At 47.1% G+C, this 24,952-nt stretch overlaps 1 protein-coding gene across 1 annotated transcript in view; it reads left to right on the top strand.

Annotated features, from left to right (window-relative positions):
- Positions 1–18,458, top strand: part of ABCD2 (ATP binding cassette subfamily D member 2) — a 39,103-nt gene extending 20,645 nt beyond the window's left edge. The window contains exons 7-10 of the mRNA XM_021539108.3: positions 4,892–5,037; positions 11,600–11,684; positions 12,405–12,530; positions 14,105–18,458. Of these exons, the coding sequence (XP_021394783.1) occupies positions 4,892–5,037; positions 11,600–11,684; positions 12,405–12,530; positions 14,105–14,315 (568 nt within the window). The 3' untranslated portion in view covers positions 14,316–18,458. The remainder of the gene's footprint in view (positions 1–4,891; positions 5,038–11,599; positions 11,685–12,404; positions 12,531–14,104) is intronic.
- Positions 18,459–24,952: the final 6,494 nt, after the last annotated feature.

The raw sequence follows: 24,952 nt of genomic DNA, 5'->3' as shown, positions 1-24,952 counted from the left end.
TGACAATGCACATTAGTCCCCACAAGACCAGGTTTTCACTTCATTCTTCTTTAGTCATTACTTATGTCATGGTCTCATGGTAGAATGTAGCAGGTGGGATTTTTTTTTCAGTTCATCATGTGTGCACCTACATAGCTTAGATGGGAGTGTGGCTTTTCCAAGAGGGAAAACTTTTCCAGGCTTGGTTACTTGCCTTATATCTTGCATTAATTATACCCTGTCAATCTCAGTTTCTGAGATTACTACAGCTCCCTTGAAGAGCCATGTCACATACCAAAATTTCTTATAAAATGTCTATAATACATGTTCCATGCATCCATATACATGGTGTGTCTCTGTTCTGTCTTGTTCTGTCCTGTGTAATGCAGTGTTTCACAGCAGATAAGACAAGGAAGTCAGTGCAGTGTGTGGCTTCTCATTTGTTAGCAGGTGTTTGACTGCAGACACACTATTGCTCTATGAATACTTGTGTATTCATATCACAGTGCATGGAAAAAGTTATGCCATGGGCAACTAAGTACTGTAGAGACCCAGAGCAAAACCAGCCTTTGCTCTAGAGGCTTTGCTGTCTACAATTCCTCTTCCCTGTGAAATGAGGTGTCACTTCTCATCTACAAAACTGTGAATAATTTGGGATCATTCTAGAAGAGGGAGACTGCCTTGCTCATTGTGTTACACTGCTGTGATAAAACTCAGAAACACCTCTTAGGCTGGAGTAGGCCTGGTGGGACTGGCAGGCTAGAACCTTGTCCAGAACAGCTCATTGTTCTTCAGTTCATTGATCTTCATGATCATCCATCCAGATAATCCTTTTATCATCGGTCCTGTAGTTTAAGAAAAGGACGTATTTTCTCTTCATTTGATTGATTTGTTGTAGGTGGTATAATTATTTCAGAATGCCTTAGCTGCTAAAATTTTGAATTGTTATGTTTTGATTTTAATTATACATGTGTTTTTGTGTTTTCTCTGCCTATCACAAGAGACAAAAAGATTGAACTGAATAATTATGTGAATTGCTCACCTTAAACACTTTTTACTGTCTGACTAGTTCTAGTAATATTCTGTCTATGATCTAAGTAATAGTAAAAAAATCATGAGATGAGATGATACCTGAGTATAAATAGCACTTTTCTCCTAGATTGTTTTCTTGTAGAAATGTGCACAGCTTTGCTGCAAGGAAAGAAAAAAATCCACAGAGTGATTAATGTGATTTTTTTTCAGCCTTTTATGTCAGATTCTAATTATATGCATTGAGAATTCAGATTTTCATACTGTGCATTTCATTTCCTGTTAACTATATTCCTTGGCATTATGGTCTTTAGCACTCTGTAGGATTTTCCAATAGGTAACTGATCTATCTGAAATATTTAGAGGATGTTTGTGGCCACTTCTGTATGAGGAGAGAGCAAAGTTCAGGGTAGGGTAGTTTAGAGACAGATCAATTATTTATATATTTAGAACAGTTACTGAAACTTTAGCTGGCCCTAAAATCCCTTGAACTAGACACAGTGTGATAAACAAACAGCCTGTTGTGGTTTTTAAATTTTCATAAGTATTATTTGTTATTTTTTAACTCATTGATGATAGCACCTTCTGGTCAAGAGCAGTGGATACAACACTATTTAAAAAGAACTTAATTCATGTTCATTCAAGACCTTTTATTTTCTCAAATTTGCAGTAATGGTGCCATCTTTTTTTTGTTTAAGTTTTATTAATGTAATTGAAGAATTAAGAATTCAGTTACTTTAATTACTGGAGGCTTTTGTTTCTTGTTGATCACTGATGATCAATATTTGCTGCTGGTGAAAACTGGAATTTTTACTATTAATCTAAACCAGAAGCATTGCAGTAACTGGAATTTTGTTGAGGTGATTTCAGACAAAATATAGCAGCTTGTAAAATTATGATCTTTATAAGCAAGATTATAGAAAATTCAAATATGGGGGGGATGCCCTAGATGTTCAGGCCTTTGGAAAATGGTCCATAATATCTATGTAGTAGGTAAAGGGAGCCACCTAGAGTTAACCTATAGGAATCTCTTTGTGTAAATGTATGTCTCATCTTCTGCCACTTCCTGCAGCTTAGGTGGCAAACGGAGAGCTAAATGTTAAACCCATGTATCTCTCCTGAAAGCAGGCACTTAAATAAGATTAGAACCTCCTTTAAATGTTTCTACAATGCTATTGAAGGGTTATGATAGTTACTGGATTTTATCTTCGAGAGCATTGGGAAAAAAAAGACTGGTACTAAAGTCTCCCTCCTTCTAGTTGAGGACTCTGACTGTATATACTTTATATATAGATACATACTATTATATACTGGTATAGAATATAATTAAGCTCTTTCCAGTAACTCTCTCTTTGGACACATGATTCCTGCCTCTTAACAGTAGTTTCTTTGTAAGCCATTCTTATTTTCTGCTAGTTAGTAATTGATGGGATTTGTTGCTCCACTGCAAGCTGGGCTTTTCTGTAATTTTTACAAACTAAGGGGGGAGAGGCGTGCTTGGTAGTACCGGTGTGTTTAGCTGCAAGGCCAGAAGGAAAATGCATCTGTGCCAGGAAGCAGTGCTGGTGACTCAGGAAACAGCGTGGCACCAAGTGTCCTGGCACAGTGCGTTTGAGCATCGCTTTTCCTGGTTTGCCATAGGTTAAATCTCAGAGCTGCTAGTCATTATGGGATCATACTTCACAAGAGTAAGGTATTAAACCCCAGGCAAATTATATGATAGGTACTTTGTCCTCCTTGCCCTTAACTGCAGCTTCACCTAAATTACACAGCCTTACTCGCTGATTTAAACCTTTCTGAGCCCAGGTGGAGTTGTTGTTCTGTCCCGGAGGTGGCAGCAGTCTGGAGCAAGTGCAGTGATTTCTACACATGCAAGAAGTCAAGCCCTTTGGGATTTTAGATGGAGAGCATTGTGGATGTGTAATAGCTCATAATTTTATGAAGTTACTTAATGTTTAGAGTTGAGATTTTGCAATATGACAATTAATGTGAGTGGTTCACTGCAGTTGGTGCAGCAGCCCAGAACAGTGCTATTGTCACAATAAGCAGAGAGTAGAACAATGAGCAAAGAGGAGCAAGCAGTGCTTGTATTTGACTTGTGGTTCTGGTTTTGCTCCACCTGGGTGCTTGCCACAATGCAGAGATGACCAAATATTTGCAAAGAGTTCAGAACCCCTGCCCTTCCCATCCTCACCCATTTGGTGGTGAAAGTAGTTTAACCACAGGCGGGTACAGGCAGTTCACCATGGATGTTTGCAGCACTAAAACCAATGCAGCTGATGCCAGCTTGCATGAGAATTTTAGTTTATATGGCAGCTTGAATTCTGTAATTCTTCAATTGTTGCGCTGCGAGTTCCTTCACATTATTCTGTGGTGTATTTTAGGGACTCTCAGAATAACAATGGATAGATCCACCCTTCTGCAGACACCTCCAAGGGAAGGGAAGAAATCTGCTGAGGTATTACACATCTCTGTCAGGCAAAGCCTCTGCATGGCTGAGACCTTCCTACCATGTGGGTCCAGAGCATTTTAGGGAAGAAAACCGACTGCTTTTTAACACACTGTGAAGTTGTTGGAGGCAGTTCTTGGTGGTAAGAGCAAACTGCCTGGAAGCCTCCTCATTGCTGGCCCAGTTTTAACTGCTCCTCTCTATCATAATCCCTGGCACTACAGCTTTAATAAGACTAGTATTGTTTTAGCAGATGAACCCAGAGGGAGTTGTGGAGCACTTGGCGCAGAAAGCAGGACAGAATCTGGAGCCTGACTGTTCTTTGGCTCTGACTTTCCCCTCCAAACTCAAAATCCCACAGACTGTGCCTGAGGTGTTTCCAGTTTCCAAGACCTATCAGCAGTGTCTGTGAGACAGGATGAATATTTGTCCTTCACAATAAATCAATAGACTAGCAAAGGAAATTGTTAAGTAGATGTGTCTTAGGTTGCTTTTGCTGTCTTAACCTGAATGGCTTGATATCTTTTAGAGAGCTGTGAAACTATTCTTTCAGTTTTCTTTCTTTTGAGACTAGGAGGATTTTTGGTTCCTGGGCTGTACCAGAGGCTGGGCACAGCTCATGATATTGTGGCAATTTGCCATAGCCATTCCCCAGCCATGAATTGGGACTCTGGCTTCAAATAGGAGACAGTTTGTTTGAGTAAGATATATGGTTATTACCCGGTCTGAAAATAATGGTGATTAAGAAGCTGCTTCACATACAAGCACAGCCTAGTACTTGGCAAAGGGAGGCTGGTGCTGGGAGGTTTAAGGTGACCAGCTTCTTTATTGTGTGCTACTTTGCAATTCAGAAGTGGTACACTGGCAGCTAAGTTATGCCCAATCCAAATTCTGCACTCCAGAATAATAGAGAAAGAAGGGTTTCAGTGCAGAGGTTTTCAGTGCTCCCCTGTCTGACTTGTGTGTCTCCTGCTGCACCATGGAGTTTTTTACCAGTTTGAGCTGCGATGTTTTTGTTACAACTTGATTTTAATATATGTGCATTTAAATAAATTTCTAAATCTCTTAAGAGTACCAAACCTTGGATACAGGATAACTCTGCTGATTCAAAGGGAAAGCATTCAAAATAGGTTATAAAGTGGATATTTTTGCTGCCTAATGTGTCATTGTGTTTCCATGCTACCTACCCTTGTTGTTACCATGTCATCAACAAAGGTACATTGTCCCTAAGGTAAGTTAAATTGTCCCTTAGGGACAAATTAATTGTCCCTAAGTTAAGTTTAGAAAAACGTTTACTCACAATGCATCCACTGGATAAATTCAGTTTTAGCAACATAGTGTTTTAAAGCTTTAGACTCTGTTCTTAGAACATCAGCAAGATGTGCTCACCTGAAGCCATCCTCAGATTACCAGTTTACTTGTATTGTCCCCCAGGCCCTACATGTCCATTGGAACACTACGAGATCAAGTCATCTATCCAGACTCAGTGGAAGACATGCATGAGAAAGGCTACCAAGATCAAGATCTGGAGTCTATTCTGCATATGGTTCATCTCTACCACATAGTTCAAAGAGAAGGAGGTAAATTGCATATTTTTTTAAAAAACTTGACAAAATCCATTCCTTGCATGTGTGTCTTAGTGTGACTGACCTTTACTAACTGAACCAGCAAAACTGGATTCAGACCTTTGCGGCTGTGGGAGCTGCACAGACAATGGTTGTTGCTCCTGATGCTAACAGAGGGAGAAGAGCTGTGTGCTCCTCCCCTCCCCGGTAAATCTATGCCCAAACTGAAGATCCTCACTATCTTGTGATGGCCAGTCTTTTCCTGGTATTGTGGGATCAGTTACCTTCCTTGATTTTCATAAAAACTGTCTTAAAACATTGTAATATCACTGACTACATCAACTTGAAAGCATGTGAATGAAGGGAGTCAGATCTGCTTTCACCTCCCTAGCTGTGGGATCAGCAGAGCTATGTGCTGTAAAAAGGAGTGTGTGAGGCCACCCCACCAGAGTGAGCAAGTTAAAAATAACCACGCAACACTGGCTGGCAGTAGAATGTTGCCATCTACTGCTTGCTGTTCCAGTTGCCATGTGTTCTCAGAGTTGGGGACAGTGTGTGTGTATATATATATATATATATATACACACACACATATACACATACTATATAAATATCAAGATGCTAAAGGCTTCTTTTGTATCTAAGGCACTGGAGCATTTAATGTTGTTTTTTTTTCCCCCCAAGCACAGCAATTTTTTTTATCTTTTGGTTGCTGTCAGATATTAATCTCTAGTTTCAATTTCCTTCACATCATTATGCTTTTAAAACAGACATAGGACAAAGTTGGTAACCTTTAGAGAGAAGAAAAAGGATCTTCAGACCCCTTAAGGAGGTGTGCTGAATGTACCCTGCCTTTCTCTGCCAGCTGTCAGTGCTGGTTTTGATCAGGTACTTTGCCTTGTGTGTGCTTGGTGAGTCTCAGGATTGTTCTGACAACACGGAGTAGTACCTCAGCCACTGGAAATCCCAAGACAATGTCTAAATTCCCATTCCTGGATGGCAGCCTGCTGTTCTGTAAAAAGGCAGAAGCTGTCTTTTTTTCTAAAGTATGTGTAGATACTTTAGAGTCTTTTCTGCACATTTTAGAGTGGGAAGCAGTAATCATTTACCATAGCAATTGTATACCTAAAGATACTTCTCCACCATGGGTTAATGCTTCTTTATTAAGAATGTAATAATGACTGTTGCAATAGAGAATAAGAATCTGCCATTATTCTGATTCATGCTATTAAAATCTGATCCTATAACACAAGAAAAAGAAGGCAGAGCTAAGCTCAGTGACTAGAACAATTGCAGAGGAGGCCTTTCCTTCCTACACTAACACTACAGCTATTCCTGTTAGTATTCCTGAGTCACTAACTTCGCTAAGTGAGGTGCTCAGATTGCAGAAGAACAAACAGGAATGTTGGAATAGGCAGCTGGAAAAGGAGGAGCAGTTAAATTGTCAGTGGCAAGAAGTCACTGCAGAGGGTGTGCATTTACGGTGTGCTGGTACTTGTGGTTGGATGGCACAACACGTGACTCTTGGCAGCCAAAGCCACCACCCCAGCAGTCTGAGTGCACGCGGTTGTGGTTTCTGACCCTGAAGCTGGAGTGTGTAACTGCTGATGGGGCAGTCACTGTGCTCATGTCCAAGATGCCGTGGCTACAGTCACTGAAACCCCAGATTTCGATCAGTCTTATGCTGCTTTCTGTGCCAAAGAGAGTACTTATTGCTGACCCTGTTCTTCTGCCTGACTGCACATGCACAACACACACAATCTATTGTAAAGGCTGTAGGACACTGTGAATGTTCACTGGTGCTATTTGAAGCTCAGGATAAGGGCATCCTTTGCAGAAGTTTGCACAAACATATGTTGGGCAAAAATGTGTCTTAGGTGCATTGTGATCTAAAGCGACAGAAGAGGGCAAAGCCGGAAAACAGGGAGAGAGATTACCACATACCAGGAAGTTTTTAGGACCATAATATACTTACTTGTTCCCTTTTCTTCTTGGGCATTTACAGGAGACAAGTGCCAAGGTAGGAGCAGAGAGGAAATCTGTGACATATGATTTGACATATTACATGGATTTCAAATGCTTAGATATTTTTTAAAGCTGCCCTGGTCTGGGATAAAGACTCATGTTCTGCAGTTTTTTGAAGCAACAAGACAGAAATACTTGCTGAAAGTGAACAGTTGAAATTTTTAATTTATGTATAGCTTAGTATTTTTTAATTCCAGTTTTTATTCTTTTGTTTAAAATACTATTTTAAACTAAAAATATTTTTATTGAAAATGGAAAGTTTTTCTTTCTGAAATAATGAAAAATCCCATATAAATCTCTTGTGCTTTAACTGATCACAAATGTCACATCTGTATAATCTGATACTTTGCAGTTTTGTGTTGTGCTCCTTGTGGGCAGTTATGAAAAAGCCAGATGAAGCCAGAGGTGCACAACTTTGGCTCAAATTGTTTGTTCTAGAATGATGTTACTGTTTTTAGCTGAGTTACTTCCACATTGCAACAGTACAAGGATTGCCGCATTCCAAGTATTACATCTGATGCTGTTTCTGTTGCTGCCAATGACAGAAATTCCTCTCTTTTTCTGGTATTAAGGTTTGACCCAGTTGTAAATTAGTAAAATAAATAGCCCAATTTGACATTTAGCTTCTCTGCTACCCCCATGAAACATTTTTCAGTTGGTATCAACAGAATACATCAAATCCACCAAAACAACAATCCCCTCCCTGGCACCACTGTTCTGGATGCTCCTGAGCCCAAGCCCTCAAAGAACCCAGTGCAGTGACTGTTGGCAGTAGCCCCCCTTGCTGCTGGAGGTAGAGCTCCCTTTCCACTGAAGCCCACGCTAATGTTTTTCTCACCACCTGGATATTAGACGAATGCTGTTTTGTTACTTTCCTTTTTATTACCTGTAAGGTGCCCCCATCAACACCTCTAAAGTTGTTAGCTCTGCCAGAGCCATAATTTGATACAAAAAGAAGGTTGTATGCACCACGTGTGATGAAAAAGCATGTCCAGAAATGGGGGCTAAAAGCATGGAGATATGCAATACATACACATAAAGTAGGTCCTTCTGACGTGCTTTGAAAGTCAGTGTATATTTAACAAGTGTCAGTGGAGATGCAGCCCTAGGCTGCTGACAGCCTGTCACACCAGAGGAGCCATGAGGCTGTGGAGCTGTGCCGTGCGCGCGTGACTGGGCCTGTCCGATTGGGGCTGACGACATTACTGAACAAGTTCAACCTGTTTATGGTTTCTCAGCACCCCAGATTATAATTATTCCTCATTATTTTGCGCATTTGTCATATCTTTGGGTGTTGTCCAGGGAGCCTTTGTGCTAGGCCATGTATAAACAGACGGACAAGCCCGTTTCCTCTCCCTGAGATTATTTCACCCGATTGCTTTAGCCCTGAATTTGCTTTTGTTACTGGTACCAGCAGGAACTCCTGAGAGCTCTGCCAGCTTTTCCAGTGGCTTTGAAATCCGGAGACACAAATCCCTGCAGCTGAGCTGGGCCTCATGCAATCCATGGTCTCTTTGTTCCTTGCTCAGCTCCGGGTTGTCCTTGCATATTCATCCTGCGCAGCACTGGGCTCTCTTTACATACACTGTGAAAGAGTCTTCCCTGCCCAAAAGCTCGGCAGGGGTGAACTCTCTGGCTGTGAACTGCTGTGTCAGCCTTTCTTCTGTCCTTCAGTCCATGTCTGATAAGGTGCATTGGAATGTAGATCAGAAAAAGGAACTTTCAAGCTCATCTTTTCATGGCAGCTGAATGCTTGTGAAAATGCAAGGATTCACAAGGACATAGGATGCAGAGGGCTATGGATTCCAGGAGTAACCCATTTGGGTTTTGCCAAATACAGTTTGCATTTTCCTTCAGAAAACTGAGATTAAAGGAATTATAAAAGAAGCTGTGCAAGAAAATGAAATGCAGCTATCCTGAGGCTATCACTAGTTTTTGCTGGCAGCTGTATGTATTTCTGCTGCTGTTACCCCAGCACATAAAACATACTCTTTGTCTTACTGGCTGCAAAAGCCATAACAAGAAGGTGGGCAAGGAATTTGGACTCTGAAAGCGAGGATTGTGCTTGCACTTACTGAGAGATCTGTGCTGCATTCATGGGTGAGCTATTTCATTTCTTCATTTCTGAAGTGCATGTAGTTATGGGTGGCCTAAGCCACTGACTTGGCTGATATTTCCATAACATTTAAGTACCTTCACTGACCTACCATATCACATCCTCAGGAAGAAACAAGAGACAAGTAGGTGCACTATTGTTAACAGACAGGGGGGAAGCAGTTTAGTGTGAGTTACAATGCCTAAGTGTTCAGGCAAAATTATTTAGACATCAGAAAATAGTTTTTTAAGGGATAATATAAAATTGCACACTTTCTTATCTGCTGTTTGAGGCATTCCAAGTGGAAAACAGGAGAGTTCAGGGAGGGTGCTAGGCAGGAAGAGACAAGGTGCACGTATCATACTCAGTTAGAAAGTAAATTGAAGTAACCACAGAGATGACCATTGTATCCTGGCAAACAAAGGTTAAGTCTTACACCTTTAGAGTAAATAGAATTATTTTGCTGACAAGAGGATGCTTCTTTTTGAATTTCATTCCTTTTTTGTCGTTTAATAACCCTTTATAAACCAGCTGATCAGGAAGAAACTGTATGAACACAGGCGCTGCTCCTCCACGCACATGTGCACACATGCAACACCTACCCACACCCTAGCTCAGATACAGATCCTGAAGCTCATCTGTATTCTCAGCTTAAAAGTAACAGAACATAAGCAGCACCTTGAGTGTTGTCTTCAGAAGAATAGTTGTTTCTATGGCTTTTGTGAAGAACCATTCCCATCCCTTGTTAGAACCCTTTGCCAAAAGGGAGTGCTCCAGGTGTTCTACAGTGCTTTTTGGAAGCTCAAGGTGTTGGTGGAAGAGCACTCCAGCTCTCTGTGAGGTCCCAGCACTGGGACTGTTCAGCAATAGCAGCCTGTGTGTTTATCTGTTCCCTTTACCAGAGTATATCCAAATGTTGATTCAGTTAATCACTACACAGCTCCATCTTTGTTGGGAGCCTGCTCATAGAAAGCACTCTGTATGCTCCTGGGAGGGTACCCACTGGCATCCTTAAACAAGAATGGAAGGAAAATAGGGAACAACTATAGGATCACTAAAGGTGATGTATTTCTTGCATATGCCTGTTTTTTACATCTAACTTTATAAATATTGATTTAAAAATCATTACATTTTCTAATTTTATGTAGAGCATAATCTTGAAATTTAGTCTTTGTCATTATCAATTACTGGTTTTGGTCTTGCAGCCCCCCATCAGATGTTTCACTGATATTTATTCAGTCCTGTCCTGAGCCCTGTATACCTGTCCTAAGCCCTGGTATAGCACCAAGCACAGCAGAACAGTACCAAGCCTCCTGCACCTTCACAAGCCCCACTTCTCATATTTGTTCAGGTATCAGAAATAACACAGCCCACCCTCCTTGCTTTATCTTATTTATAGTCTTTTCTGGAAAATATTTATTTTAAGTTTGGCAATGACAGAAAAGGGTTTTTGACTGTGTTACTAACTTTTTAGTTTCAGTATTTCTGGGGCTGATCTGAAAAAAATGTTCAATTCCTCTCAGCCCTGCTTCAGCTGCTTGTCTCATGATTAGATGATCTGTTGAGAAAAATGGCTTACCAGATTTTTTGCTACATCCACACTGTTCTTTTTGAAAACTCATCTATTTTGCTACTCTATCCATCTGGATTGTTTGACTAAAAACTTATTTTCAGTAAGGTAATTTGTTACTTTATTTTTTTCAGTAGGAGGAATTAATCATGCTCAAGTACTCACAGAACACCAGTCTGCTGTAAGATCACAGATGAAATGCCTCATGCTCCTGTTGCATGTACCTGAAAGTGATAAAGAAATAAATCTGTTAGAGACCATGCAGAATATTAAATAAGGATGCCCCATGTTATAGCATAGTTGTGGGTTATTTTTAAATACAAGGTAGTAGGAAATTTTTATAGAAGACTCTCCTGTCTGATTGCAGTTTTGCTGTCTGTCTGTGCTCACAGATACATCCCTTTGTCTGCAGTTGTGTTTTGGTTGGGTTTGCTGACCATTTTCTTTGCCTGACTCTGCTCTTTATTTTTTATACTTGATTTATTTTACTTTGCTTTTAAATTTCCACTCATACCTTTCAAGAAAAAATAGAGAATTGTTCCATGAAAGAAATATGACAATAAAATTACTAGTTATATACAGGTCAAAGAGGTTTTTTCAAAGAGATGGTAAGTAAAGTTTTTTGACAATATATATATGACCAAAAAGTCTAAATTCCACTTCAAAATTGTTGTGATATAAGGGACATTTTTCCAGTTGATTGCCAGTGGATAAGCATTGGGGTATTTCAGAAGATGTGATTCAGTAGCTTGAGATGTCTCTTCTGCATTTGAAATGCTCTTTATGATTCTGGTTACAGATTGCAGAGGTGTTGCAAGTGAAGCTGCATTTCCTTCATAAACTTATATTGTCCTGACTCATTTTGTTTGCATTTTTTTTTTTTAAAGGCTGGGATGCTATCATGGATTGGAAAGATGTCTTATCAGGAGGAGAAAAACAAAGGATGGGCATGGCCCGGATGTTTTACCACAAGTAAGTGTTAGGGTTCATTCCTTAAGAAGCATTTGAAAATGAGAAAGAGCTTTGCAGATTTGCTGTTATAGTTTGAGCAGTAGTAGACTATAATCTGCACACAATATTCAACACTGTCTAGCATAGGAACTGCATAAATCTTGTTTATTCATTCAAGCTCTGTCTTTGGTTTGGATAATGCTTCTTAAGCTTTGCTTTTGGCAACATAGCATTACCTTTTTCAGATATTTATTTCTTTGACATCTCAGCTACAAGCATCTTCCCTCCTACAAATGTTGCCAAAGTGTGATGGAAGTGGGTTGCAAGAAGCTCTTGGAGTTTGAAAGTGAAGCTCCTAAACCTTTTGATTTTGGAGACTGCGAGCACATAAAGGCAGCCTAGTCCTTACATAGCAGTGGATAGGAAGCTTCAAGTTGGCTTTAGCTACTGCATAACTTGATGAGTACAAAATAATACTAGGTCAGACTAGGACATAGAAGTTAGATCACTGTGTACTCAAATGGGACAGGAAATAAACTTAATTTTTCCTGGAAGTTATCTTTTCACCTGAATAATGCATGGAAACTTCATGTTGTTTCTAGCCAGCTTCCAGCTGTAAATAAGAGACATCTGTCTGGCAGAAATAGCTCTCTACTTCCTGTTGTTCTTTCAATTAGACCTTGTACATGGGAGTATTGTCCAAAACCTAGAAGAGTAATGTTCTTTATGTGCTTTTAAAAGGCCGAAATATGCATTGCTGGATGAATGTACGAGCGCTGTAAGCATTGATGTCGAAGGAAAGATATTCCAAGCTGCAAAAGCTGCTGGGATATCCCTGCTTTCCATAACACACAGACCTTCCCTTTGGTAAGTATATCCAGGGCTTTGTCATGGTCCTTGCTTTTAGCTCTCTGACAAGCAGTGGATTGGCTTTTGTTCTTTGTACTGGGGCAGTTGTTTAGTCAATATCTACTGTAGTTTCTAAGATAAGTTGTCTACAACAGTAGTGATGTAAATTAATTTAGCATGGATTTTTTTCATTCTTTGAAAGGTATTTATTCATCCTTCTTATTTTTTAATGTGTTTCAGTTATTAATATGCAGAAGTCTAAAAAGTAATTAATTACTCTATGCCACAGCCAAAACATGTATCATCAGATTATTCTGTAAAGGTGACAAGATACATGAGGTGTCCTGGGGGAGTGTACCAATGCAGGGAGAAGATGGGAAACATGACAAGTGGTTAAACTATATTTCTTCCATAGGAATACTATGTCTGTTTTTTAAACAGTTGTGCTCTCTATCTACAGCATTTAGCTTCTTGATTTCTTGGGAGTTTGGTGGGAGAAAAATAGAAGGATGGGTTAAGCATTTGGTATCAAAAAGGATAATATGCAAAAAGGGATGAATATTAGTCTTTTCAGTCCCATGTCATAAGCCACTGAGTTTATTAAAACTCCCACATTCCCTGGATGAGATTTACAGTCAGTGTTTTATGATGCATTTTACCTTCTATAATTTATAGTGATAAATTATGCAGTCATACCAGCAGCTCTGAGGGAACTCTATGCTCTTCCTCTGGCACCTCCTGAAAAATGTTTTGTCAGGTCTTGACAAAGTCCACATGTACACCTTTGAATATTTTCAATGCATGCACCCTGATACTCACTGAAAGATTTGTTACTCCTATACAGACTTTTTTATTTTGGCCTCTTGCAAACTGAACCATGTTTTAGGAATAAAGTTACCTTTAGCCAACCTTATAAGACACAGGGGAGCAAACTGAGGTGTAATTTGAACAAACTTGAGTTTTATCTGTAGGATCAGGTGCATCATTCCTGCCTCACTGTATTTGCTGCTAGGAGATAAGACATCTATGGTAAATGAAAAAAATGGGACTAGAATTCCTGAGGGAGAAATGAACCTTGTCTTATGCTGCTGTTATAGCTCCTGGGGAAAAAGGCATCTGATAAAGTTGTAGTGAAGGGATCTGTAGCCACAATGTTTCTAAGAAGGAGGCATTAAGAGGGGGCCACCATCTTGGCCAGGGGCAGCAGATGATGAGTGGACCTTCCATGGCCCTGCTGCCTACACCTGCCAGCATCCCTGCAGGTGAGGGGCTCAGAGCCTGGCCATGTGGGCTGCAGAGGCAATGACTGCCCTGGCTGGGAGCCCACACCAGTGCTGCTGCTTCCAGCTGGCACCCGCTGAATTCCACTGTTGGCCTGGGGCAGTCCTGGCTTTGAAATCCCTAAATCCCATATGAAAGAGTGTCCTGGGATGACAAGTCATTGAAACAAAAGTGTTACCCAATGATCCAGAACTGGACAGCTCAAATTCCTGAGAGGCACCTTTGAAAAGAGACACATACATCCAAATTTGCATGCAAGAAGGAACCATCTCTTCCGTGAGCCATTACTAATGTTTTAATTTCTGCTGCAGGAAGTACCACACTCACTTGCTGCAGTTTGATGGACAAGGTGGCTGGCGTTTCGAGCAGTTGGACACCGCTATCCGTTTGTCATTGAGTGAGGAAAAACAGAGACTGGAATCCCAGCTTGCAGGAATTCCTAAAATGCAGCAGAGACTGAATGAACTGTGTAAAATCCTGGGAGAAGATTCAGTGCTTAAAACAATGGACAAAGAAGAATAAATAATTTATGGTTTATGTTTTTAAAAGTATTTTTTTAGTTAAAAGCATTACAAATTCAGCCATTATCCTTTGCATGCATTGTGACAGAGGCTTAGAGCATAGCAAAACACAGCCAGCAGAAAATAATGCTCTGAATGCTATGTAAGACTTGAGTGTTTTAGTATTATGGAGGAAAATGGTTGAACTGTGAAAAGAAAATAAGCAAGTGCACAGAGTATAAGATTAGTCATTAAAGCTTATGTTAATTCCTAGTGAAAGCCCAATTCACTGCAAGAAACGACCAACACACTTAGGTTTTATAGGTGAATTTTTGCCTGAGCCTTGGCCAGCAGAATGTGCTCTTGTACTGGGTCACTGTGTGCGTATGACATGCCTGCTATGCAGAGCAACCGGGCAAGACACTCAGGCATGGAGCACAGCAGGGGCAGTATCTGGGTGAGTATGCAGATGTATGCAAAAATCTCATTTGGGTATAAGAAACATTCTCTCAGCCCATGTAAAACAAGACTTCTTTTCTACTACTGAATAATATACATGCCTTTACCTGCATTTCTATAGGAAATAATGTAATAGGCTGACCAGAAGACAACTGTCAGAGCAACCCACTGCCCTCATTACAGAGAAACAGGGATAGAGCTAAACATGTAATATGCTTTATGCCATTACATATAGCTTCAGAGGCTCTTTGCTCTTCGTGATACATCAGTTCCTTTGGGGGATTATTTATGTCCCTTACTCGGTAACCTCTGGTGGTATGGGTGGAGCACTGGGCCTGGCATCAAGTGACTTTGTTTTGGCTTGACTAAATAATTCATATTCTTTATGGGTGCAATCCAGCTGGCATCCATGTCTGACCCAGTTCCTCCATTGGCATAATCACAGTATAGACACTTGTTTGTTCCATGAGACACTTTGTGGTGGGAAGGACTGTAGGAGAAGGAAGTGGCAGTTTCTAACAATATGCTGAATTCTCAGGCATGGCTGTCCTGCCAAATGAAATGCTCAGCACTTATAAAGGTCTGTGAAAAGTTAGAGCATTTGGTAACCACTAATGAATACATCTGCCATATTTTTGGTGGAGTGGCTGAACATTGCCCTCCCTGTGAGCAAATACACTGGTTAACAACCTTGCTTTCACATGCACTCACTGATTGTCCCATCAGCTTTTCAGTTCAGGTCCCCAATCAGTCAGAAGCTGCTTTAACAGAACTGCCTGAGACAGTGCTGGCCTGAGTGTCCTGCTGAATGCAAAAGCTGGGAAATTAGAAATAAAGATGTGAATGTATTTAGGAGGTCCTGTTCTCTCTGACTCCAAGTGCATTGCAAAAGGGCAGCTCAGGAGTGAAGATCAGGAGGGGAAAGAAGCTTTGCAGATGGGCAAATGAGCCTTAGCCAAGATGTAGCAATCCTGAAGTTTGTTGTTTGTTTTTTTTTTTTTTCCTATAATTGTGTGATTCCTTAGAAGATTTCTGTCTGTTCTTAGTCTGAGTGAGACAGCACATAAACTAATAAGAGCTGTTTGGAGAGGGGAAATATATTAGGGGCATTTGCTGAGCTGGAAATGTTTGAGCACCTTAATGTTAGTATTTCTTTTTTTCTGATTGCTTCAAGAAAAAGAAGAAGGTGAATTACCTCTATCTGCCAAATCCCAGTCCAGTGCACTAACCACTAGCCCATATTCCTTCTCAGTGTGCTCAGCTTGCTGCTTGGTATAGCATTAGCACCAGAAAATGGAGCAAGTCTGCTCCCTCCAGTGTCTGCAGCTTGAATGTAACCCTGTAATTTACCCTGGTAACAACAGTTGGTTCCTTTCATTAGTTTTTTTTCTGTAGAGCCCCCAGAGACATCTCACTGATATAGAAAGGAATGCTCCTAGGAACCTTTGAAAGGGCTGAAAAATTAAGGTTCAAGATAATAAAATGTGTCGTAAAGCACAGATGGAGGTCACTGCTGGGGTGGCTGATGTGTATGCATTTTAATTTGCAAATGTCTGTGCTTGTCCCTCTCCCTGAAGGTGAGCTTTCCCCTTTCTCATCTTCAAAGCAAAATTCATAACTACTAAGGAAAAGAAGAAGTCAGCCAAGAATCTGTTCTCAGTGAACATAAACGAGATGACTGATGAGTGTAAAAGCTTGCAGGTTTCTGATGTTTCTGTAAGATGAGATGAATGAGGGCACACCATGTGCATACCCTTGTCCCAGCTGCAGTGCATCCTGCTAGCACAAGGCAGCCTCAAAGCCACCTTTCCACAAGCCTTTCCCAAGCCAGGACCTGAGGTGGAGGAAGGGGCATTGCTGTTTCCCACCTCTCCATTAAGCACTTTAGCATGTGGCTGGGAACTAAACCAGGGTTATCCACTCCCTGAATGAGTGGGATACTGAAAGGTGCTGAAGAATTGGCCCAGTTTAGCACAGCTCCAGATATCCCACCAAAGCTCTGCCCCTGTTCTTTGACTTGCTGGGAGCCATTATGGGCAGCACCTGAAATCTGTTGTATGCCTTACAGAGATCAAAGCTGGATATCCCTTATGGCACAAAACAAATCTCTTCTAAAGAAACCATGTTTAATAGGAGAAAATTTGTTTGCTGTTTGTTTTTTTTTTTTAATGAGATTATGCATAAAACATACAAAATTTATGTTACTGAAATTTTGACGTTACAAATTTTTATGTTGTGAAATTTTGATGAAAACTGCAATCAGACCCGGATCAATCTAATAGTATTTTCTTTGAAGTTCAACATTTATTTCTTGGATCCAGTAATAGACAACCATTCCCATTCAGCTGTGTAGTGTAAAATACCCTAGCATCTCACTCAGCTATTTGTGTTCATGTAGGCATAGCAAGAACATTTGAGGCTGCTATGAGAAGAAACATTTCTCTAAACAAGAGCTTCCTGAGTGATACCTAGGTGGTTTTAGAAGGAATTTCTCTACTAGTGGCTCATTATATTTCAAGTTAGTTTTGTGGCAGGAAGAGAAGCTGCTCTGGAGTTATTTTCTGCCAACTTTCTGTGTTGATTCAAGGGCTCGTTGAGACTGGAGTCTTAGTTTTTGTTTTTGAAGAGTTTGACAGGTCATAGTCCAGCTCATTTTGTGCTGCTTTGGGCCCAGCCTAGCAGAGGTGCATGCTCCCTGCTCAGGAATGGCTCATGGAGGCAGTGTTCTGGAGCTAGGGCATGGGGAGCACATGGCCCTGGCTGTGCAAGAGGGTCAGAGTGGGATGGGATACTTTGGCAGAAGTTTTTTTTTTTTATGGTGCAATGACAGCTGCTTATGAATGTTCATTCCCTTTTTGGTGTTGAGGAGCTGTGGCTCCCCAGGAGGCTGAGGAAGTGACTTTTTGGCCTCCTTTCTGCCTGTCATACCTATCTGGAGCTAGCCAGACCCTGTCACAGTGTCTGTGCATTCAGGGCTGGGCACTGCCCAGAGCTGAGCACACCCAGCCCTGTGAGCACCCTCTCACCCCCCCAGGCTCAGGGCAGACTGGATTGCCTGGGTCTGTTTGCACCTAGAAGAGCACAGGTGATGACCAAAATTCATACCTGCCTCAGGCAGGTATTATCTGTACAACAAAAATACGCGTTCTCCACATCAGTGTGTTCAGAGAATGCAGAGTGTTTTTGCAAGAATCTTCAGAATGAAAGGACACAAATTTTGTGCATGGGATTTCACTATTTTAACCTGTGACAAGTTTTTTTACTTAGTTTTGGGGTCAGACTCATTCCTGGTTTGGACTTGCAAGTCCTCCTTCTGCAGGGACAGAAAACCCCATGTATGTTTCAAAATAATTTTTCAAAAGCAGTGGGATTTGTATTTATAGGGAATGAAGGACTGGGTATTAAATGGGATATTATGGAGAAAATTATATATTAAAGCAAATTAACACATCTGCAGTCCACTCAAACTTATGAATGGTGATAATGCATGTCAAAGTCAAATTTCTGAGCCAATCATATAAAGAAATCCCCCTACTGAGCTGTTCATGAAGCTTAGGAGAACTGAACTGTTAATCAAATGTGTCTTTGTTTTGTTTCTGTTTGATATTAATACCTTTTAAGAGCAGACAATTTATAAAGCAATAAAATATGCTTTACAGTTGTAATTTATTCCAACCTCAAATAAAACATGTTGCATTTACTTCCAGTTTACAGTGTTCCTTATGAGTCATTCACAAAGCAGTCAGGACCTGCCTGCATGTGCTCTGGGAGTCCTTTCCCAACCCTTGTTTCTGTGATGGAGGAGGAAGGCTTGGGGTGGATGCTGTGCATTTTCAAGTTAAAACAAGTCTTTCATTCCCAGGTCAGGCTGGCGTCAAAGGCTGCTGTGAGGTTTCTCATTTTTTGTGCCATCCACTTTGGTGTGTACCTGATTGATGACAGGAAGGTGACAAGAGCTGCCACCCCTTGCTGGGGTTTCTACACCAAGCAGTGGGCCAGAGGACGGTGTCAGCAGTGCAGCATCGGGTGCCTCGGCAGCATCACTCCCAAAGGTTGTAGTTAGGGTCTTTGTAAGACACAGCTATGCACAGAGCATCAGTGCCACAAACAATCAACAAGAGCTCACCATGGCCTAGCAGAGGAGCGAGTTTTTTCTTAGGGGGAGTGTGAGGGCAATGGTTGTCTCCTCAGCAGCCTTGACACAGAGCTGGCTTGTGTCCAGCCCCTTTCCAGCTGTGTAGCAGGGTGTGGTGAGGTAGTGTGTGGTACAGGACCTGGATTATGCAGTTGGAGAGCCAGTGGATCACTTGAGAACTAGATTCTTACGGATGACAGGAATCCAGTACCCCATACCTCCCTTGCAGCCACTGCACCCACTCAGAGAGCACTGTCAGAGAGTGAAGTCCAGGACATGAGCAATGAGAAATTTATTTTTGGGTGTCTCTGGGTGGGCTGTAGGATCAGGCTGGGGCTGATGCATCAAAGTATGTTAGTGGAGAAGGTGAGCTGAAAGCTGAGGTTGCAGTTCAGTTTCACGTTTTTTGACAAGAAATGCTTTAGTGTCCACTCCTTGGAGAGCATTCCTGCTTCCTGATCAGCAGGACTGGTGTCTTGGGTTTGATGTGAAGTGTCATAGTCCTGAGCCTCTGCCCAAGGGTTAGGTATTCACAGAAGAGAGACAACAGCAAGACTCCTAAAGCAGACTCCCCAGCCCTGCTTACAGGGACCTGGGGCTGCCGCTGGGGACAAAGGTCGTGACACGTGCCCCGAGTACAGGGCCGGCACCCTGGCAGGTCACCAGCAGGACCGCCAGCGTAGGCACACACCCAGGCCCAGGCTACAGGCGGGTCACGGTGCCCACGCTACCGCTAAGCTGCTCCGTGCCCTCCTCAGGCGGCAGGGGCAAGGCCGGACGCGTTCTCCACCCGTGCCTGTGTAGGGACCTCCCCTGTGACCGCACAGAGCTCCTCTTTCCCTCCTGGGAAGTCTAGGCTACTCTGCTCTATTGCTAAAGGGGGGCTAAAGGGGGACAAACGCACTTGCTCACTCACACCAGCTGAGGGGAAGGCCGGGGAGGGAAGGAGGGAGGGCAAGGCAGTCCCAGAAGAGGGAGCAAGTTCTGTGCGGGCAACCTGCTCTAGGGAGCCATCCCTACCGTCGAGCGGGAGAGGAAAGCATCCGACCTGCCCCTGCAGCCGCAGGCGGGCGGGGCACAGGAGCCTCGAGGCGCTGAGGCGCTCGGCGAGGGGCACGGGGACGAGGGCGGTGACGCACCCCGAGTACAGGGGGTCACGCTGGCCAGGGGCCAGCAGCTGGCAGAAAGCTGCCGGGGCCGGGCAAAAGGCCCGGCCCTGCTGACAGGGCAGGCGGCTGGGCTGGGGATCGGGAGAGCTCCGTTTCCCCCCTCAGGTGCAGAGACAGGGGCTCTCACCCTCCTTACAGGGTTGCCCCTCTCTCCGGGCAGCCAAAGGAGCGCAACGGCAAAAGGCCAACGTCAGCAAAGACCCAGCCCTGCTTCCAGGGAGGTCGCCCAACGCAAAGCCAGCCGCGGCACCCGGAAGGTGCCCTGGCCGTGCCAGGAAGGCCCTTTGCCCAGAGGGCCTCTCCTGTCCCCTTCTTCAGCTCCCAGCTCGCTCTTGCCTCGCCGTTCCACTCTTGAGCTCGAAGCTGCTGCCACTCTTGCCTCGTCGTCCCGTGGCTTCTGCCAATGGACCACGACACACTCAGGCCGGAGAAGCTCCGGCTCCTGTGCCTGAAGGGAACCGCCACCCAACAGCCCCGTGGCGAGATCCTCAAGCAGCCACCCACAGAGCCCCCTGGGCAGCCCCCAGTCCTCCAACTTCAGCTCCAAGCTGCTGCTCTTACCTTGCCCTTCCACTCTGGGGCTCAAAGCTGCCGGGCCTCTTGCAGGCTCTTGCCTCGCCGTTCCACTCTTGAGCTCGAAGCTGCTGCCGCTCTTGCCTCGTCGTCCCACGGCCTCTGCCGGTGGACCACGACACAACTCAGGCCCCAGAAGCTCCAGCTCCCGAAGGGCACCGTGACCCAACAGCCCCACGGCCAGATCCTCAAGCCGCCACCCACAGAGCCCCCCGGCCTCAGCTGCGCCCAAAAGCCTCCAACTTCAGCTTGACTCACCATCACGACGTCCAGCGCAGTCCCATGCGGTGCGGGGAGCCAGGCCCTCTGGGCAAATGAAGCTGGGCATACGCCAAGCAGCGGCCAAGAGGCTGCATCCCTGCTTACAGGGAGCTCAAGCCGCTGCCTGGACTGCAAAGTGCCCGGGAATCCAGAGCACAGGCCCCGACTTACAGGGCGGCCCCGGCCCCCAAGGCCTACGCAGGCTCCTTCTCTCCGCCGGCTGCCAGCTGAAGGGAGCACAAAGGCTCCCAGACCCGCAGCCTGCTTACAGGCCGGTCCACACCCAGGGAGCCACAGAGCTCGGCCTTTCCCCAGGGCAACAGGAACGAGACTCTACGGTCAGGCTCACGGCCTAAAGCCGAGGGGCCGGGACCCCAGCCCCGGGGCTGGGGGGCACACGCCCGGCCCCATGACTCCTGACCCCACGCCTCTGAAAGGCCGGGGCCAGGGACACCCACCTGGTTACAGGGGGTCCCTCCAACCGCCCGCCGAGGGCAGGGGACGCACACAGCCCCACTTACGGGGCCGTCCCCCGCAGCCCGGCACCCCCCAGCAAGCACCACGGAGCACAGGCCCCGGCCTGCGCCCCGCTCCGGGGCCGGCCGGGGCCCAGCCGCGGCAGCGGCAGCACGGCCACACAGCCGTCTGCAGGAGCCCCTCGGGAGCCTCCTCAACAAGGCACCTGCCCGAAGCCGTGCCAAAGGCGGGACCGCGCCCTGCGGCGCAGCGCTCCTTACACCTGCGCCCTCTCGAGGGCCCGGGAGCGCTCGTTCCTGTCACCTGCCTAAAGCAGACTCCCCAGCCCTGCTTACAGGGACCTGGGGCTGCCGCTGGGGACAAAGGTCGTGACACGTGCCCCGAGTACAGGGCCGGCACCCTGGCAAGTCACCAGCAGGACCGCCAGCGTAGGCACACACCCAGGCCCAGGCTACAGGCGGGTCACGGTGCCCACGCTACCGCTAAGCTGCTCCGTGCCCTCCTCAGGCGGCAGGGGCAAGGCCGGACGCGTTCTCCACCCGTGCCTGTGTAGGGACCTCCCCTGTGACCGCACAGAGCTCCTCTTTCCCTCCTGGGAAGTCTAGGCTACCCTGCTCTATTGCTAAAGGGGGGCTAAAGGGGGACAAACGCACTTGCTCACTCACACCAGCTGAGGGGAAGGCCGGGGAGGGAAGGAGGGAGGGCAAGGCAGTCCCAGAAGAGGGAGCAAGTTCTGTGCGGGCAACCTGCTCTAGGGAGCCATCCCTACCGTCGAGCGGGAGAGGAAAGCATCCGACCTGCCCCTGCAGCCGCAGGCAGGCGGGGCACAGGAGCCTCGAGGCGCTGAGGCGCTCGGCGAGGGGCACGGGGACGAGGGCGGTGACGCACCCCGAGTACAGGGGGTCACGCTGGCCAGGGGCCAGCAGCTGGCAGAAAGCTGCCGGGGCCGGGCAAAAGGCCCGGCCCTGCTGACAGGGCAGGCGGCTGGGCTGGGGATCGGGAGAGCTCCGTTTCCCCCCTCAGGTGCAGAGACAGGGGCTCTCACCCTCCTTACAGGGTTGCCCCTCTCTCCGGGCAGCCAAAGGAGCGCAACGGCAAAAGGCCAACGTCAGCAAAGACCCAGCCCTGCTTCCAGGGAGGTCGCCCAACGCAAAGCCAGCCGCGGCACCCGGAAGGTGTCCTGGCCGTGCCAGGAAGGCCCTTTGCCCAGAGGGCCTCTCCTGTCCCCTTCTTCAGCTCCCAGCTCGCTCTTGCCTCGCCGTTCCACTCTTGAGCTCGAAGCTGCTGCCGCTCTTGCCTCGTCGTCCCGTGGCTTCTGCCAATGGACCACGACACACTCAGGCCGGAGAAGTTCCGGCTCCTGTGCCTGAAGGGAACCGCCACCCAACAGCCCCGTGGCGAGATCCTCAAGCAGCCACCCACAGAGCCCCCTGGGCAGCCCCCAGTCCTCCAACTTCAGCTCCAAGCTGCTGCTCTTACCTTGCCCTTCCACTCTGGGGCTCAAAGCTGCCGGGCCTCTTGCAGGCTCTTGCCTCGCCGTTCCACTCTTGAGCTCGAAGCTGCTGCCGCTCTTGCCTCGTCGTCCCACGGCCTCTGCCGGTGGACCACGACACAACTCAGGCCCCAGAAGCTCCAGCTCCCGAAGGGCACCGTGACCCAACAGCCCCACGGCCAGATCCTCAAGCCGCCACCCACAGAGCCCCCCGGCCTCAGCTGCGCCCAAAAGCCTCCAACTTCAGCTTGACTCACCATCACGACGTCCAGCGCAGTCCCATGCGGTGCGGGGAGCCAGGCCCTCTGGGCAAATGAAGCTGGGCATACGCCAAGCAGCGGCCAAGAGGCTGCATCCCTGCTTACAGGGAGCTCAAGCCGCTGCCTGGACTGCAAAGTGCCCGGGAATCCAGAGCACAGGCCCCGACTTACAGGGCGGCCCCGGCCCCCAAGGCCTACGCAGGCTCCTTCTCTCCGCCGGCTGCCAGCTGAAGGGAGCACAAAGGCTCCCAGACCCGCAGCCTGCTTACAGGCCGGTCCACACCCAGGGAGCCACAGAGCTCGGCCTTTCCCCAGGGCAACAGGAACGAGACTCTACGGTCAGGCTCACGGCCTAAAGCCGAGGGGCCGGGACCCCAGCCCCGGGGCTGGGGGGCACACGCCCGGCCCCATGACTCCTGACCCCACGCCTCTGAAAGGCCGGGGCCAGGGACACCCACCTGGTTACAGGGGGTCCCTCCAACCGCCCGCCGAGGGCAGGGGACGCACACAGCCCCACTTACGGGGCCGTCCCCCGCAGCCCGGCACCCCCCAGCAAGCACCACGGAGCACAGGCCCCGGCCTGCGCCCCGCTCCGGGGCCGGCCGGGGCCCAGCCGCGGCAGCGGCAGCACGGCCACACAGCCGTCTGCAGGAGCCCCTCGAGAGCCTCCTCAACAAGGCACCTGCCCGAAGCCGCGCCAAAGGCGGGACCGCGCCCTGCGGCGCAGCGCTCCTTACACCTGCGCCCTCTCGAGGGCCCGGGAGCGCTCGTTCCTGTCACCTGCCTAAAACAGACTCCCCAGCCCTGCTTACAGGGACCTGGGGCTGCCGCTGGGGACAAAGGTCGTGACACGTGCCCCGAGTACAGGGCCGGCACCCTGGCAGGTCACCAGCAGGACCGCCAGCGTAGGCACACACCCAGGCCCAGGCTACAGGCGGGTCACGGTGCCCACGCTACCGCTAAGCTGCTCCGTGCCCTCCTCAGGCGGCAGGGGCAAGGCCGGACGCGTTCTCCACCCGTGCCTGTGTAGGGACCTCCCCTGTGACCGCACAGAGCTCCTCTTTCCCTCCTGGGAAGTCTAGGCTACTCTGCTCTATTGCTAAAGGGGGGCTAAAGGGGGACAAACGCTCTTGCTCACTCACACCAGCTGAGGGGAAGGCCGGGGAGGGAAGGAGGGAGGGCAAGGCAGTCCCAGAAGAGGGAGCAAGTTCTGTGCGGGCAACCTGCTCTAGGGAGCCATCCCTACCGTCGAGCGGGAGAGGAAAGCATCCGACCTGCCCCTGCAGCCGCAGGCGGGCGGGGCACAGGAGCCTCGAGGCGCTGAGGCGCTCGGCGAGGGGCACGGGGACGAGGGCGGTGATGCACCCCGAGTACAGGGGGTCACGCTGGCCAGGGGCCAGCAGCTGGCAGAAAGCTGCCGGGGCCGGGCAAAAGGCCCGGCCCTGCTGACAGGGCAGGCGGCTGGGCTGGGGATCGGGAGAGCTCCGTTTCCCCCCTCAGGTGCAGAGACAGGGGCTCTCACCCTCCTTACAGGGTTGCCCCTCTCTCCGGGCAGCCAAAGGAGCGCAACGGCAAAAGGCCAACGTCAGCAAAGACCCAGCCCTGCTTCCAGGGAGGTCGCCCAACGCAAAGCCAGCCGCGGCACCCGGAAGGTGCCCTGGCCGTGCCAGGAAGGCCCTTTGCCCAGAGGGCCTCTCCTGTCCCCTTCTTCAGCTCCCAGCTCGCTCTTGCCTCGCCGTTCCACTCTTGAGCTCGAAGCTGCTGCCGCTCTTGCCTCGTCGTCCCGTGGCTTCTGCCAATGGACCACGACACACTCAGGCCGGAGAAGCTCCG

This window comes from Lonchura striata, chromosome 1A (genome assembly GCF_050655825.1).
Source record: "Lonchura striata isolate lonStrDom1 chromosome 1A, ASM5065582v1, whole genome shotgun sequence".
Taxonomy (NCBI): domain Eukaryota; kingdom Metazoa; phylum Chordata; class Aves; order Passeriformes; family Estrildidae; genus Lonchura; species Lonchura striata.
Note: the sequence above shows the minus strand (reverse complement) of the source record. Positions and strands in the feature narration are given on the sequence as shown.